This window comes from Corticium candelabrum, chromosome 7 (assembly GCF_963422355.1).
Source record: "Corticium candelabrum chromosome 7, ooCorCand1.1, whole genome shotgun sequence".
NCBI lineage: Eukaryota > Metazoa > Porifera > Homoscleromorpha > Homosclerophorida > Plakinidae > Corticium > Corticium candelabrum.
In genome coordinates, this window is record NC_085091.1 from 338,664 (window position 1) to 355,502 (window position 16,839).

General features: G+C 45.9%; 1 protein-coding gene and 1 pseudogene across 1 annotated transcript in view; one reads left to right on the forward strand and one right to left on the reverse strand.

Moving 5' to 3' along the window:
* The window catches only part of LOC134182077 (uncharacterized), a 20,624-nt gene extending 7,364 nt beyond the window's left edge, over positions 1-13,260 (reverse strand). The window contains exons 1-9 of the mRNA XM_062649408.1: positions 12,522-13,260; positions 11,360-11,452; positions 11,012-11,071; positions 10,287-10,810; positions 9,129-9,558; positions 8,836-8,916; positions 8,036-8,278; positions 837-1,363; positions 235-716 (exon numbers count right to left, since the gene is read on the reverse strand). Of these exons, the coding sequence (XP_062505392.1) occupies positions 235-716; positions 837-1,363; positions 8,036-8,278; positions 8,836-8,916; positions 9,129-9,558; positions 10,287-10,810; positions 11,012-11,071; positions 11,360-11,452; positions 12,522-12,975 (2,894 nt within the window). The 5' untranslated portion in view covers positions 12,976-13,260. The remainder of the gene's footprint in view (positions 1-234; positions 717-836; positions 1,364-8,035; positions 8,279-8,835; positions 8,917-9,128; positions 9,559-10,286; positions 10,811-11,011; positions 11,072-11,359; positions 11,453-12,521) is intronic.
* A 1,910-nt stretch (positions 13,261-15,170) lies between these two features.
* Positions 15,171-16,724, forward strand: LOC134181955 (6-phosphogluconate dehydrogenase, decarboxylating-like; annotated as a pseudogene).
* The last annotated feature ends 115 nt before the right edge of the window (positions 16,725-16,839 follow it).

Genomic DNA, 16,839 nt, shown 5'->3' on the forward strand with positions numbered 1-16,839 from the left:
GACAAACATGAACAGACATGGACAGACAAACAGACAAACAAATGGACAGACAAACATACACACAAAAGTCCAGATGAAGACATACATATGAACAAACATGGACAGATAAACAGACAAACAAATCGACAAACATGAACAGACATGGACAGACAAACAGACAAACAAATGGACAGAAAAATAGACAGACAAATGTCCAGACAAACAAAAGACAGACACACCATATACATCACTTACTCAACAGTCACAGTCCCACTGCCATCATTAACTCTCAACACTACAACTCTGTTCTCATATGACAAAGCCACAAAGTCCCCACTGTCTGGATCATCAGCATAAAACATAATGCCATCACTACCCGTGGCCGTAAAACTCATGTCCAACGAGAACCCACGAGAGGAGCTAAGCGCATCGAACTGGAGATACGAACCAGCAGTCGAGAATTGTGGAACAACAAACTGGCCAGGAGCACGAGAATGTGTGGTGGCGGCATGTGTAGTGGCAGCAGCCTGCGTAGTGGCAGCCTGAGTGGTTGTGGCCTGTGTAGTGGCGGGTTGTGTGGTGGCGGGTTGTGTGGTGGCGGGTTGTGTGGTGGTGCGTTGGGTGGTAGTTGCTTGTGGGGTGGTTGGTGGTTGTGTTGTGGGACAAGCTGGCAACTTGTCGCATTGTTTCCTGGCTGCTGCCGGATCTGGAATGATTGAAAGCTGTTCAATAGCTCCCTGAAACAATAACCAATTAATTGTATATTAAAACACACACACACACACACACACACACACACACACACACACACACACACCACACACACACACACACACACACACCACACACACACACACCTGAATGCCACATCTTTCACACAACAACTTCTTCCCAATCCGTATCGCTCCCATCGCATCAAACACCAAATCTGCCTGCTGATCCAACACCCTCGTTATACCCTCACCACAATCGACATAAAAAGTCACTTCCCCATTATACCAACTCACAGCCACACGATGATACTTTCCATCATTCAAAATGCCAGCTAACTCGTTAACAACAATGCTGCGTCTCTGCCCTTCAGCAGTGCTGACATATTCAAGTGCCAGGCCTTCACTGGTTACAGACACACTCAACTGTATGTCACGTTGAGCACCATAGACGGTCAGGATGGTGCCATGTGTTGACTCCATGAGCAGGAATGTCATCAAAATCGAGAATTGTTTGGGAAAATGTTTGGGGTAGATTTCCTGTGTGCTTACGGTTAGCTCAAACTCTGACGAAACAGCAAATGCTAGAGCATCTATTTGCTCTGTAGGGCAGAACGGAGGAGCTAGACTGACTCCAGGAGAGTTTGCTAACTCCAACATCAGATTGAGTTCACCTGCATAGAGAAATAGACGTGAGTATGTTTCTTGCTGTGTGTGCCACAGTTGAGAGTTGTTACACTGAATAAAGATCAAGCGTCAACAAACAAACAGAGACAAACAGACAGATAGATAGATAGATAGATAAATAGATAGATAGATAGACAAACATACAAACAGACAGACATACAAATCAGACAGGACAGATAGAAAAACAGACAGACAGACAGACAGACAGACAATGGACAAACAAACAAACACAAACACACAAACAGACAGACAAAACACAGACAGACAGACAGACAAAACACAGACAGACAGACAGACAGACAGACACACACAAACATAGACAGACAGACAGACAGACAGACAGACAGACAGACACAAACATAGATAGACAGACAGACAGACAGACAGACAGACAGACAGACAGACAGAGACAGAGGTAGTATTTAGTTCCTTTGCTTAGATGGTGTATAATAGTTCAATGTTTGAAAATATATGTAATGACAGACAGACAGACAAGCAAACAGAGACAGACATACAAATCAGACATACAAATAAACAAACAGAAAAACAGACAGACAGACAGACAGACAGACAGAGACAAAAAGATATTTAACGTAGTTACACAAAGTTGACTCCGTCTTAGCAGTATGTGTCCATACCACCGAGATTGCACAGTCCTAATCCGCATAGTTTTCAGTGGTGCCACAAGCAGTGTGCTTTCTTGCTATCTTCCAGATGTCCAATCACGAAACGACTGCTACCAAAACAGTACAACTGAGCAAAGCTCAGCTAGCGTCTCTGTTGCAAGCAGCAGCTAAATTGGCAGCGGAACAAGTCCTCTCTGCGAAGTCCACCAGCGAGCCAGACAATCCACCAGAAAAACAGCAACACAGATCAGTGGGTACGAATAACAGGCTAGTTGTGTTGGTAGCATTGGCATGCATCAGAAAAGTGCTGGAATCTGGATCTGGACTAGCAAGAGCGATGACAGGTAAGCCGCAGCCTGTTGCTGGTGACGCCGTAGGAGGCGAAGAGTTTGGCGAGACTGAAGTGCATGGAAGTATTAGCCCGACTACGAATCATACTTCACAACACACTCCCCGTCACTTGGCAGCACAGGGGCAAGACCCGGTAATCGAGGCATGGTGGTAATAACAATGGCGGGAGCGGTTGGTCGTACAGAGTTACCATCTATGACACGCAAGGCACTGTGTGGCAGCAACAGCACTCGAGTGTAGCCAAAGTCTGTATGTGTACTAACGTTGGTTGGGCTACAGCCTGGGGATCACATCACTGAGTGACTTGTCATGGAGAATGACGCAAAGAGAAGGCGTGGCCGCAGAAGCCGCCATCGAGTACAGACAGTGGAGTTGCAGCTCCTGGGTGGCACAATCTAACAGTAATTGGACAGCAGCCCAGAGACCACCTATGACACGCAAGGCATTGCTTGGCAGCAGCAGACTCGAGTGTAGCCAAGTCGGTACGCGGTAATTGATAACGTTGGTTGGGCCGCAGCCCAGGGAACATACATCACATGGCTGAGAGGCCTGTCATGGAGAATGGGACGACAAGGAAGACGCAGCCACATCAGCCACCAATTGAGTACAGACAGCGAAGCCACAGCCCCGCTCTAACAACAGTGATTGCATGGGCTGCAGCCCAGAGAGCACGTTGCAAGTAGGTAATGTGCGGTGGCAGTCACGTTCGCTTTTTTGTCACAAATGTGGTATATAAAACATCACAGAGGTGGAAACAGGTCGGGAGTTACTGCACGGCGTCTCAAGTTTATAAAACTCTGTCGTTTCTAAAAGACAAATCGACCGCAATGACCACTAGCTGATTGCCTATGAATAATATGGCTATTGTGGCCGCATGCAGCCCCTCGTTGTTAGATGTTAATTAGTGTCGGTGGGGCGACAGCACAGTAAGCGTGTCGCGGTCAGGTTGGTGCATAGAGTCGCACCCCAAGGCATACGATGCAATGATGTGGTTGGCGCAGTGGAACGCTGTTGCATGGCTGCCCAAGTTGGCAAGCCTGTCTTTCCAGAAGGTTTGGCCGCAACTGCAATGGGCTGAATGTGTGTACGACAATACAGTTAATGGGAATGCCCCTCGGGTTGCATGGTGCTTCAACATCAGTTAGCCACAGTTCAGAGAACGTATCGCTATCACGTGGGCTGGGTCGTAATTTATGTTGCATTATGCAATGATGAGGTTGACGCAGGAGGGGACGCTGCGATCTGGCTCATGTGGCAGTCAGCGACCTAGAACCAGGCTGGAGCAGATAAAGACCTGACAATTGGTTAGCAAGCAGTCCGACTGGTTCTCGTTAGCGAAGGCCTTCCCACCTATTCCAGCAAAATTGGTCAAACGAACAGTCGTTGGAATTTATTGACCTCACGGAGCTCCTGCCAGATAATATGGAGCTCATGCAGAGAGCCGATTCTGAGCCGACCCAAGGGCAATGGCAGTTGAGGAGAGTACTCAATCTGGGCACGTGGATGCAGTACAGAAGCCCACCCTCACCGGGTACGCGATCTCTTCACGTACATACGGCTCATTGCAAGAGAGGCAGAGCACAAGGGAGGGGAAAATTGGCATGCATACGACGTGCTATTTCACAAAATGGCTGCTACTAACCCGGCACTGCAATAGGGTCAGTCCCTACCATCGCTGTACACAATTTGCCTAATGACAACTCAGTCGCCTGGCCTCTTTTTGCAAACATTGTCTGGAAGGAGACCATTAAGTCAGAGGACTGTGCCTTGTCACCAGCAGCCCTCGTGGTCCCATACGCGTGGTCGAGTCAGCAACGAATGGTACAAGCTGGTTGGGAGGATGCCTCTTCTCGCCGGGTCACTCTGCAAAAAACGGATGCTTGTGGTTCCGGGCCAGGATTTGCTGATCGCAGATTTCCAATCGGGTGCAAGGGTTATCCAAGCTGCACGTTCCACCATGCTTGCTTACAGTGTGGCAAGCGGTCTTACAAGGTTGGCGCGTGTCGAGAGGTCCACCCGTCGGTTGGAGGAGAGAAACAGGCACAAGTCACGCGTTCCCTAGACGCCGCTCCAGCACAGCACCATTGATTGCTTTGGGTTCAGCCGAATGCTCACGCTGACCGTTGTGTGTCTTTTGTTTTGGTTGTTTGTTCGTTGTGTTCCAGTATTGAATTTACTGGTTTCAGAACACGCAGTGGCCACTAGTTGTCAGTCTCTGGTCAAGCCTCTCCAAGTAGATTTGGCTGTTGGGTTGCTTGTGTTGCACCGATGTGCGGTTCTTTAGCATGCGTGGTGGCACGCAGTGCATGGTGTCAAGATGCGAGTTGGTAGCCGTGACGTTGTAGGATATATCTAAGTAAACAATATAAGTTCGTTGAAGTCACCGTGTCAGTAGCTTGGTCTCCTGTGTTGCATGTGTTTTTTGTTGCAGGTGAGTCAGCCCTACCAGACAATGCACTATCAGCGTGCAACGTGGCTAGTACTCGTTATCGTTATATAGCGGACTTGCTTGCTTTGGACCAGTGCCATCCGGATGTGTGCACGAAGTCCATGACGATCTCCGCAACTGTTAACATCGCCAAGTGGAAAGAACAGTTGTTGTCCCACCCGAATGCCCAGTTTGCTGCTTGGGTCGTCCGTAGTTTTGATCATGGTTTTCGAATCAGCTTTGACTACAGCAGGCACCAGTGTCGTGCAACAAAGAGAAACATGAATCCACAAAAGAACAGAAAGAAACCATTTGCTTGTATTTGCGGGAAGAGAGGGCACGACGTCGCATGGTCGACCCTCCTCCTGGTGCCGAAAACATCCAGATTAGTCCTTTTGGCATAATTCCTAAGCCACACCAACCGGAAAAATGGCAAATAATTTTGGACCTTTCTTCGCCACGAGGTAGCAGCGTCAATGATAGCATAGATCCACAACTGTGCTCTCTTTCATATGCACGCTTAGATGACGTGGTACATAGAGTTTTGTCTCTAGGGTCCGGGGCACTGCTGGCAAAACTAGACATTCAGAATGCGTATCGCATCATTCCAGTGCATACAGACAATCGTAGCGTTCTCGGTATGAGATGGCAGGGTGCGGTTTGCTTAGATGCTGCTCTCCCATTCAGTCTACGCTCGGTGTCAAAAACTTTTGGGGGGGGGGGGCGCCAACAGGCTGTTATGGATAATGTACAAGAATGGTGTAACATCTGGCATTCACTACTTAGACGACTTTCTTTTCTGCGGGCACCCGAGTCAAACAAATGTGCAGGAAACTTGGCAATGGTGCTATAGATATGTAGCAAGCTTGGTGTTCCAGTGGCTCGCCACAAGCTTGAGGGACCAACGACCTCGATAACGTTTTTGGGCATTGTGATCAATACCAACAGGAGTCAGTTTCGCCTCCCTTCGGAAAAACTAGACTGCTTACAGGAGTCTTGGCAGTATGGGTGGATCGACGTTGCTGCACAAAGAGGGAGGTGCTTCTATTCCTCATTGGATCTCTGAATCACACAGCTGCTGTTGTAAGGCCAGGATGAGTGTTTCTTCGCCGCCTCATTGATCTGTCCAAGATACCAAAGATGCTGCACCATTTTGTTCGCCTCAACAACGAGGCGCACTCAGACATTCACTGGAGACTTTCATTGGTCGATGGAATGGCGACGGGTTGCTGTCAGCACTTGATTGCGAGAAATCGTCTATTCACTTGAGGCCAGACGCTTCCAGCCAGTGGGGATGCAGTGCTGTGTAGCAACGAGATTGGTTGCAACTTCAGTGGTCATCGTTGGACGGAAAGGCATGTGCTGTTTGAAGTGGACAACACGGTTGCCTCTGCACTGCGGTCAGGGTCTTGTCGTGATACACAGGTAGTCCACTGGCAGAGGCTACTGCACTTTGTGGCGGCAAAGAGGCAATTTTCATATACACCGCAGCACATTCCGGGATCACAAAACGTACTGGCCGATGCCATTTCTAGGAACCTACTGTTGTGTCTCTTCTCTCTGCAGGCTCATCTGGCATTGAATTCAGAGTCAATACTGCCAGAACTAAAGAATCTGCTGCAGGACGATCACCTCGACTGGACATCAGAGACCTGGAGACTTCGGTTTCTCGCCTGTTTGCCGCAGGTATAGCGAAGAGTACTGCAACAACCTACCAAAGTGGTCAAACTCCGTTTTCTAGACTTTTGTCGTCGATCTGGCCTTTCAGCTACTGTGTTGTCTGAGGAACCTCTTTGTTGCTTTGCGGCATCGCTGCATGAGGACCGTCTAGCGCATGACACCATTAGATGTTATCTCTCGGCAGTACGTCACTTCCAGATTTCTGAAGGTTGCAGAGATTAGTTTGCCTCTCGGTTTCCTCGTTTGGAGTACATCCTTCGTGAAGTAAAGCGTCTCCAGGGATCTCGTCAGCAGTGGCCCCGTCTTCCCTTAACACCAGACATTCTCCGTTAACTACACCTCTACTGGTCACCACGTGCAGACCAATTTGACGTTGTAATGCTGTAGGTGGTCTGCTGCCTAGGCTTCTTTGGGTTCTTCAGAGCCGGTGAGTTTACGGTAGACTCACTTGGAGACTTTGATCCCGCCTCACATCTGACGCCGTCTGACATATCCATCGACTCCAGGGAAGGTTCACGCGTGGTCAGTGTGCGTATCAAACAGTCCAAGACTGATCCTTTTCGCCGTGAAAGTACCATTCACCTCACCTCGGACGGACAGGCAATGCGCTTTGCCCCGTGGCAGCTGTCCCAGTGTTTGTAGCTCGCAGGGCGCCCAACCTGGGCCGCTGTTTAGGTTCTGCAACGGTTCTCCATTCTCAACGGTTCTCCACTCTCACGTCATTGACTAGTGGATGAGTTACAGCAAGCTCTCTCCGCAACGAGATTTGACTGCAAACTCTACTCAAGTCATAGTTTTAGAATCGAGGCAGCCACTACAGCAGCCGCCAAAGGAGTGGAGAACTCTACTATCCGTGCATTTGGTCGCTGGTGCAGGCGACGCCTACCACCTGTACATAAGGCTGGTGGATGCCAACGCTTTAGCAGAAGTAACTCGTACGCTAGCAGTTGAAGCAGAGTTACTTGAATACTTTTGTGATTATTTTTCTCGACGCATGCGCTGTTGTGAAGCCCCTACAGTCATGGTGCGGCAAAAGCAGCAGAGTATTAAAGATTCGTTGTAGTACTGGAGAATATTTGTGAAGTGGTGCTTGGGTCGACAGAGGTTGGCTCTTTGAGCTCCTTCTTCTTCTTGGGACAGAGTCTGGTCTGGAGAGCCCTGCCTCCTCAAGCACCAAAGTGAGGAATATATGGGGCTTCGGCCGGGCTCTGCCCACTCGCTGTCACCAGTCTTCCTCTCAGGCAGTCTGGCATCAGGCAGATATGATACTCATCCAGTCAAGGTAAGGAGTCAACAAACACAAACAAACAGACACACCGACAGACAGACAGACAGACAGACAGACAGACCAACAAACAGACAGATAGACAGACACAGACACACAAACCGAGACAAGAAAAACAAACAGAAAGACAGACAAACAGTCAATAGACAGATGGACAAACAGATAGACAGACATGTGGACATTTACAATAGATGGACGTTACAAGATACGGATTAGAAAGAGAGACAGACAGACAGGCAGTTACACAATGACATGCACATGTTACCACAAATCCTTGTATCATACTCACCAGGGCAACCTCGATAATCAACTCCTCTTGCACTTGTCACACCGTCTCGACAGCAACCGAACACACTCATATCACACTCCGGCTCTTCAGTTGGAATTGGAGTTGGAGTCGAAACAACAGGGCAGCACACCTGAGCAGTGATGTCACATGACGACTCTTTAGGGCAGTCATTATCTTCACTACAGCTAAGGTAATTCCCAAATGAATTGAGCAACGGCTCTACTTCACCAAGACAAATAGCACCTGAAGAGAAACACAGCACGTCACACATAACATGAAGGGTGACTCACACAAGATGCTACAAAGTAAGTGAGCAACACAACAAATAACATGCAACCCTGCTGCCACACCAGCAGTATGATCAATATGAATGAAATCTATGATTTGTAAGGTTGTGGGCCACGTTCAGCACTTTCAAGTGTAAATGGTAGTTTGTCTCCATTTTCTACAATTAGTTGATGCTTGTAACTCAGTGATGTCTAAATGTTAAAATCACGAGATTCTTGTGGTGACAGACAGACAGACACATAAAGAGACAGACAGAGAAACAGACAGAGAGACAGACAGACGGCCACATAGACAGACACACAAACAGACAGACACACAGACAAACAGACAGAGACAGACAGACACACAAACAGACAAACAGACAGACAGACACACAAACAGACAAACAGACAGACAGACAAACAGACAGACAGACAAACATACAGACACACAGACAGATGACAAACCAATCACTAAATGACTTCACCCTGCTTACACATGTGGTGGGTATTAACATAGTCTGTCAAACTCACCTGAATACTCTATAGGATTTTTGCCACTCGATGTCGGTTCTGTAGTAGGTTTAGATGTTGGTTCACTCGTCTCAATCTCTTCTACATAAAACAGATAAACGTAAACACACACACACACACACACACACACACACACACACACACACACACACACACACTCACACATGCACACACACACACCACACACACCACACACACACACACACACACACACACACACACACACACACACACACACACGGACACACACGGACAAACACACCACCAACAAAAACTGCTTTCTTACAACGTACCATCACATGTTCCATTTCTATACGTAATCATCCGCTTCTCCACACACGACGTCCTTCTTACAGCACAGTCTGTTGCATACGTCACCTCGTCACTGCCACACACAAGAGTTGTCGTCTCTGACATACAAATCGGACAATGACAGCCATCGTCCATGCAAACACCATAAAATGGGCAAGGTGTATCATCTCCACATGTGACTGGATCATCAGATGGCGTCGGCTCCTCTCCACTTGCGGATAAGACAACTGTAGGTGTTTCTACTGTTACAGACTTAGTGACAGTTGGGACAGTAGAATCTGGTGGAGATAATGTGCTAGAAGCTGCTGTTGGAATAGGTGCCGTAGGTGCAACTGGACAGGCTGGGAAAACCGAGCAAAGATTGGAGGCATCAGCCATATTGGATGATATTTGTAGCTTCTCAATGATACCCTGTAGGCGATAAAGTGAGAAATGCCGTATGATAGACAGATACTACAAGTAGGCAGATAGGCTGGCAGGTAAGCAGACACATCCATCCATGCATGATACAATACATTATGCATATATATATATATATATATATATATATATATATATATATATATACAGACAGACAGACAGACAGACAGATGGACAAACACACAGACAGATGGACAGACACATAAACAGACAGCAAGTAAACAGACACACAGAACAACAGACAAAGACAAACAGTCAGCCAGACAGACAGACAGACAGACAGACAGATGGCCAGACACATAAACAGACAGCAAATAAACAGACCCACAGACAAACAGACAGACAGATGGACAGACACATAAACAGACAGCAAATAAACAGACACACAGGCAAAGAGACAGAGACAAACAGTCAGACAGATGGACAGACACATAAACAGACAGCAAATAAACAGACACACAGGCAACGAGACAGAGACAAACAGTCAGACAGACAGACAGACAGACAGACAGACAGACAGACAGACAGACAGACAGACAGACACACACAGACACACACACACACACACACACACACACACACATACAGATAGACATACACACAAACAGACAGCAAATAAACAAACACACAGACAGACAGACAGACAGCTGAGACAGACATAAAACAGCAAGATAGAATTACATCAAGTAAATCAACTACTAAGTGCTACATCTACTAACGTGATAGTTGCTGTTGGACAAATCATTAGATCCAATACTGATGTATCCATCCATCGACACCTTCGTATTCCTCGGAATCAAATGCGTATGCACTAACTCACAGTCAACGTACAAACTCACACTCAACTCCGAAACAGCAAAAGCAAAACGATGATTTTGTCCATCAGTAAGATCCTTAGTAAACTCTACACTCTGAGTTTTCCCACTGACGTTTGCATATATAAACTCCACTGTATTGGGTGTGAGTCTCACACCCCAAGCGGGTGCCGCATCAAACATAGATACCAAGAAATACGACTCGTCACCTGAAATCTGCTTCGACTGCCCTAATATGGCAAATTCACGTGGAAATTCGTTGTAACCGTCAAACACGTTGGCAACTTTTCTATGCAAAATAGGACCCCGAGTTGGATCGAAATAGAAAGCCATGAGGCTGACATCGGGGCATGTGCTTTCATCTGTATTAATATAAACACCATTGGGGAGACTTGTAACGCCTAACATATCAAGGAGATTGATTGGTCCTAGAGAAAGAGAGCAATAATTGTTCAATCATGATTTAGAGTTGTGTGGTGTGTGCATGTGTGTGTGTGTGTGTGTGTGTGTGTGTGTGTGTGTGTGTGTGTGTGTGTGTGTGTGTGTGTGTGTGTGTGTACTCTATTTTCCACCATAACTGTATTGTAACTGTTTGAATGTTTGACAACAAATAGAAACGACATTCTGACCTTTAATGGTCTCCACTATTCTGTTGTCTGGTTCTGGATCAACAATCTCGACAGTTCGTACTGCAACAACGTAAACTTTAATATTACTGAACATGTCTGTTGACTTGATATGCTGTACTTTAATTATTTCTCAACTAAACAAGATGTGTGTGTGTGTGTGTGTGTGTGTGTGTGTGTGTGTGTGTGTGTGTGTGTGTGTGTGTGTGTACAGACAGATGAGCAACAAGACACATCTAGTTATAACCCTTCCAGAAAGCTGTTTCCTAGCAATAGCTCCAGTAATGATACCACAAATCTCTCACAAGACTAACATCTTACACTCCACCAGTATAATTGCAATTTTCTTACCTACACAAGTAGAATCATCTCCAAACGTTTTTCTAGTTGTCACGCCATCCGGACAGCATCCAAACAGAGAGTTGTCGCACTCACTTCTTACCACTATAGACATGACAACCTCTTACTATCAAGTGTTTAGTATACACTTCACGCAATTGTACGTAAGTACCATGGTAGCAGTTGCTACACAGTTGGTACACACACACACACACACACACACACACACACACACACACACACACACACACACACACACACACACACACACACACACACACACACACACACACACACACACACACACACACACACACACACACACACATAAGTAGTTGCTACATAGTTGCTGTACATAGTTGCTACACAGTTGGTACACACACACACACACAAGTAGTTGTTAAGTAGTTGCTGTACACATAGTTGCTACACAGTTGCTACTTACACACACGTACATTTGCTACACAGTTGCTACTTACACGCACGTACATTTGCTACATAGTTGCTATTTACTAAACACAAGTACATTTGCTACATAGTTGCTACATGTCCACCTATCCAACTTCCCACCTTTGAAGGTGACAAGTGTTAGAAACTACGCGACAGCTTGCCACATCTGCTTACAATTAGTGTGCGAAATGTTTTGCCTCCCACCCAATACTGTTACGCTCGCTCTTACTTCAATAGATACATTAACACACAAAATGCTGTACAAACACAAGCGTACTAGCAAAAGAACAGGCAACCCTGAATCGTATACACAATTACATCCCAATATTTTAATAACACGAGAGGCAAAGGAAGACCAATGCAGTGCAGTGACAGTGCAGGGAGGAGATGAAACGTATAGCAGCGAGAAATGTGCTGTTTTGAATCAGTGAGCGCGAGGCGTCATCGTGCAGCACAGCGCTAACACCCGATACAAGCCATTGAGGTACAATGTAACGTCAAGTTGCACCTCATGTAGCAAGCGACAACATCGATTTACATGCACATTGGTTGAGACAACACTGTAGCAACGTCCTCCCGTCCCATGAGACGCTCAAGACGTCCTCTAGCTAGTCCCATGAGACGCTCAAGCTACGTCCTCCCAACTCCAAGAGGCACTCACCAGCAACAACAACACAACACACAGCCACGTAGCAGCTACACTCATACAAACATACATACATACCGTCAACTACTTCCACAGTTTGATCAAGACTCAACAACTGCATCGGCGCGACCCCATCAGCAAAGCTCACATTGTCAGCATCCCAGTAGTAATTCAACGTCAAATGCTCGTCAGTGTCGATCATGAGAAAGAACAAGAGCGTGTCTCCTAACTCCACCTCATTACGGCAGTCATCCTCAGGCCCGAAGCCCATCACAAACACCGGTGCCGGCTCGACGAAGTCCGACGGAAAGTGGGATTGCCCTTTATAAATCCAATAGACAAGAATCTCGGCTGCGTACTGCGATGAGTCGTTCGAGCGAAGGAGTTTCTTCACTTGCCCGCTCACGACCACGTCAGCCGCTCGAGCTCTAGCCTGGACGTCTACAGGCTGTCTGTTGAGACAATCGCGCTCGCATGCGGCTTGTGAGGCGAGGAAAACGACGAGAATCGGGAGGAACAGTTTGGAAAGCATAATTGACGGTTGGAAGGCGATCTATGATTGCGTTAGAACGTTTATATTGCCGAGCCGGGAGAGTACTGCCGGCTTGGCTAATGCCCGACTGTTGCGACTGCGGTTAACGTTGGGAGCGCGGTGATTGGCCAATTTGTTGATAACGACGAGTCGGTCATTGATGAGAGTGAATGTCTTCTAGCGAATTAGAATCGAAAACGCCATGTTGAGTTAGAAGATAGCACTTCCGATACAGAGTTGTCGCTATACGAAGGCAGAAAGTCTTCAAGCAAGGGCAGAGAGAGGGAGAGTGTAAGATAATCATGTGTTACCGTAATTAGATTAGCGGCATGGGGCCTTACGATGTCCCGTATAATAGTACAAAAATAATCTTAGCGCGCGTGAAAAGACGATTGTGATACTGTACAGTGTACGGTACAGCTGTCACAGGGTTTTCTCTCTCACCGCAGGGAGCTAGCAGGCTAGGTTGTGAAACCTTCTCCTAGGATTAGAGTCAGGGTTGGAGTCCAGGGTTATGATTAGGGTTATGGGTTAGGGTTAGGGAGCTGCAAACTGTAGCTAGGCGGGAGGAAGTTGGGCCCTTAGGTCAGAAATTTTACTAAGTCTGGCGGAGGTTTGTACATGGTCTTGCGTGGGTTGTACCCTGTGACACTGTTTCTCAAAACAAATGTATAAAATTAATGCATGCAATTAATAATTAGGCATTATAGCTGGTCAACCGCATATATTAGGTAGATAGTACAGCAGTAGACTATTTGGTAAACTGCTTTTTTGTTTGGTTTGTTTATTTCATTTTACGGAGGGAAAACAATTCAGATTAGAACTCTGATCTACCATTGTGACACAGACAGACAGACAGACAGACAGACAGACAGACAGACAGACTCCCTCAGCACTCAATTCTTTTATCATTAGTGTACTTTTAGTTGTCTCTTTTGCCTCAGAAAATATGTATACACTTACCTATGAACACTATAAAGCATTTAGCTTTAGTCGAGTAGTTTCTGCTGTGATGTATGATAGTGTGATTGTAAGAAATAAATGATTCTTGACAGACAGACAGACAGAATGTCTTCAATGAGATTTGTTCCCCTCGTCATGGAACACTTTGGTCGCTGGGGTGAAGAAGCCACAAAGTATCTACAGGAACTATCTCGCCGATCATGTGATGATGCTGGCAACAATAACTGCAATGAGTTTATGTGCTTTTGGCGAAAGCGGTTTTCAATAACACTACAGCGGTGCAATGCAAAGACAATAGCAAAAAAAATTTCTATTCTTACCTTTAATAGTTGTAACACTGTAGATGACTTTGTCACACAATTTTACATACATTAGGTATAGATAGCAGTATAGTTGTAGTGGCCGCATAGAGCCTGCTTAAACTCACCTTCTCTTCATTAGCCTGTAGTAGTGTTCATGTTTGAAATATATGAGGATTGACAGACAGACAGACAGACAGACAGACAGACAGACAGACAGACATATGTTTTTTTATGTCAGACTGTCTCATATGTAGGATCCATGTAGGATACCAACATAGTTGTTTTAGCTTCACTTTCATGTAGAGTTAAAGTTGAAGTGACTGCATAACTGAATACCTTTGACAGACAGGCAAACAAACAGACAAGCGACAGACAGACAAGAGTCTGACTTCCAATAATCATGATGACATAGATAACTCAGTTTTATGTTCATTAGATTGATGGATATAACGGACCTATAGGGCCTATTGATTTCACTTTTAGAGTTTGCTACTAGCTACTTTACTTAGCCTGTAATAGTAATCATGTTTGAAGTATACTACCATTGATAGACAAGTGACAGACTGACAAACAAACAGACAGACAATCAGATGGTTAGACAGACTGTGTGTGTGTGTGTGTGTGTGTGTGTGTGTGTGTGTGTGTGTGTGTGTGTGTGTGTGTGTGTGTGTTTGTGTGTGTGTGTGTGTGTGTGTGTGTGTGTGTGCGTGCGTGCGCGCGCACGTACGTGTGTGTGTGTGTGTGTGTGTGTGTGTGCGTACGTGTGTGTGTGTGTGTGTGTGTGTGTGTGTGTGTGTGTGTGTGTGTGTGTGTGTGTGTGTGTGTGTGTGTGTGTGTGTGTGTGTGTGTGTGTGTATCACACTGTGTGTGTGTGTGTATCACACTGTGTGTGTGTGTGTGTGTGTGTGTGTGCATGTGTGTGCGCAGTCATCACATCTCGAGATTATTTCGAGGAATTTGACAAGAGGAGAAGAGAAGCACATTACACGGATCGCTTTCTCGACATTCTCGTTTGTGGTGCACGTGATGAGTTCATGACATCATTGATGCGGCAAAGACTGCCTGTAAAATACCGTACGTAAAACAAAGTAGCCAGTCTAACTAAATAACCACTGTGTGTTGTTAATTGTGTTTGTTGGCTTTTTGTACCTGTTTAAGTTTGTTTGTTTGTCTCTATGTTTCTAGGTTTGTCCCCTTGTTTGTCTGTCTGTCTATCTGTCCGTTTGCTCATTTGTGTTCATCCATTTTTTCATCTGTCCGTCTGTCTGTCCGTTTATTTTTGTCTGTCTGTCTGTCTGTCTGTCCGTTTATTTTTGTCTGTCTGTCTGTCTGTCTGTCTGTCTGTCAGTACGTATATTTCCATTACAATGAAATTTCCATCAAACTCTAAAAGCAAACCTAAAGTCCACTACATAATAATTACTACATAATACATTAGCCCCAAATGGGGGGATAAAACTTAAAAGAAGCTACTTAACTACAAGTTGTGCAGAGTCAGTGTTTCTACTAAGGGTCTTAGGTCCAGAACCGATCATCATGAGTTTTCTTGTCAGCACACTTGCATTGCAACGTCGCAGTTGAATTGAAAACTGTCTCCTCCATTGTGCATGTCTTAAACTCAGCAACATTTGTTCGTCCGTTCTCATCTCTCCACATACTTGCAATTGCATTAAAAGTAGTTAGTGGTTCTTTCTCCCCAATGCCCAAAGTGCTCAAAAACTAGAGGCACTACTGATAGAGATCTTGTCTGTATGTTTGTCTTGCATCGTCAAAATCCATTGGCATTGTCTGTTTTATAACATTTTATAATGTGTGCACTAACTCACATTGTCTACTGTAGGCGAGTCTGTGTTTGCACGTTGCCTTTCCTCTTTGAAAGACGAGAGAGTAACAGCTAGCAAGAGCCTGAAAGGGCCGAGTACGACCAAATATGAAGGTGACAGGAAGGAAATGGTGGAGCACATCAGACAGGTAGACAGTGAGAAGTCGTGGAGGATCTCGTTGCCCATTGATTGTGATCTGTGTGGGTGTGGTTAGGCTCTGTATACATCCAAGATTATCTCGTGTGCCCAGGGCTTCATGCTGCTAAGAGAAGCAGCAAAGGAATACAATTAACACTCAACTATGGATCAATTGTTCTCATGTGGAGAGGTGGCTGCATCATTAGAAGGTCGGGCTTCTGTCTGTCTATATGTGTGTGTATCAGTGTATACTTAGCTGTTTGAGTGTTTGCTTGTTCGTCTGTCTGTCTGTCTGTCTGTCTGTCTGTTTTTACTGACAAAATCTTACTTGCAGGCATCATGGCATAACGTCTGTGTAATGGCTGTAACTCTTGGTATCCCCACTCCATACTTCAGCACTGCTTTCGCCTTTTACGATGGCTAGAGATCAGGCAGCTTGCCAGCTAATCTCATCCAGGCACAGAGAGACTACTTTGATGCTCACACATGAGCTGCTTTCCAAACTCGGTCAATTCATCCACACCAACTGGACTGGCCGCGGTGGTTCAGTCTTGTCATCCACTTACACTGGCTGATTGTGTAGCCATTGATATCAACATTTGTGTTTCAGTTGCAGTGATGTTGTTCTGATCTTGACA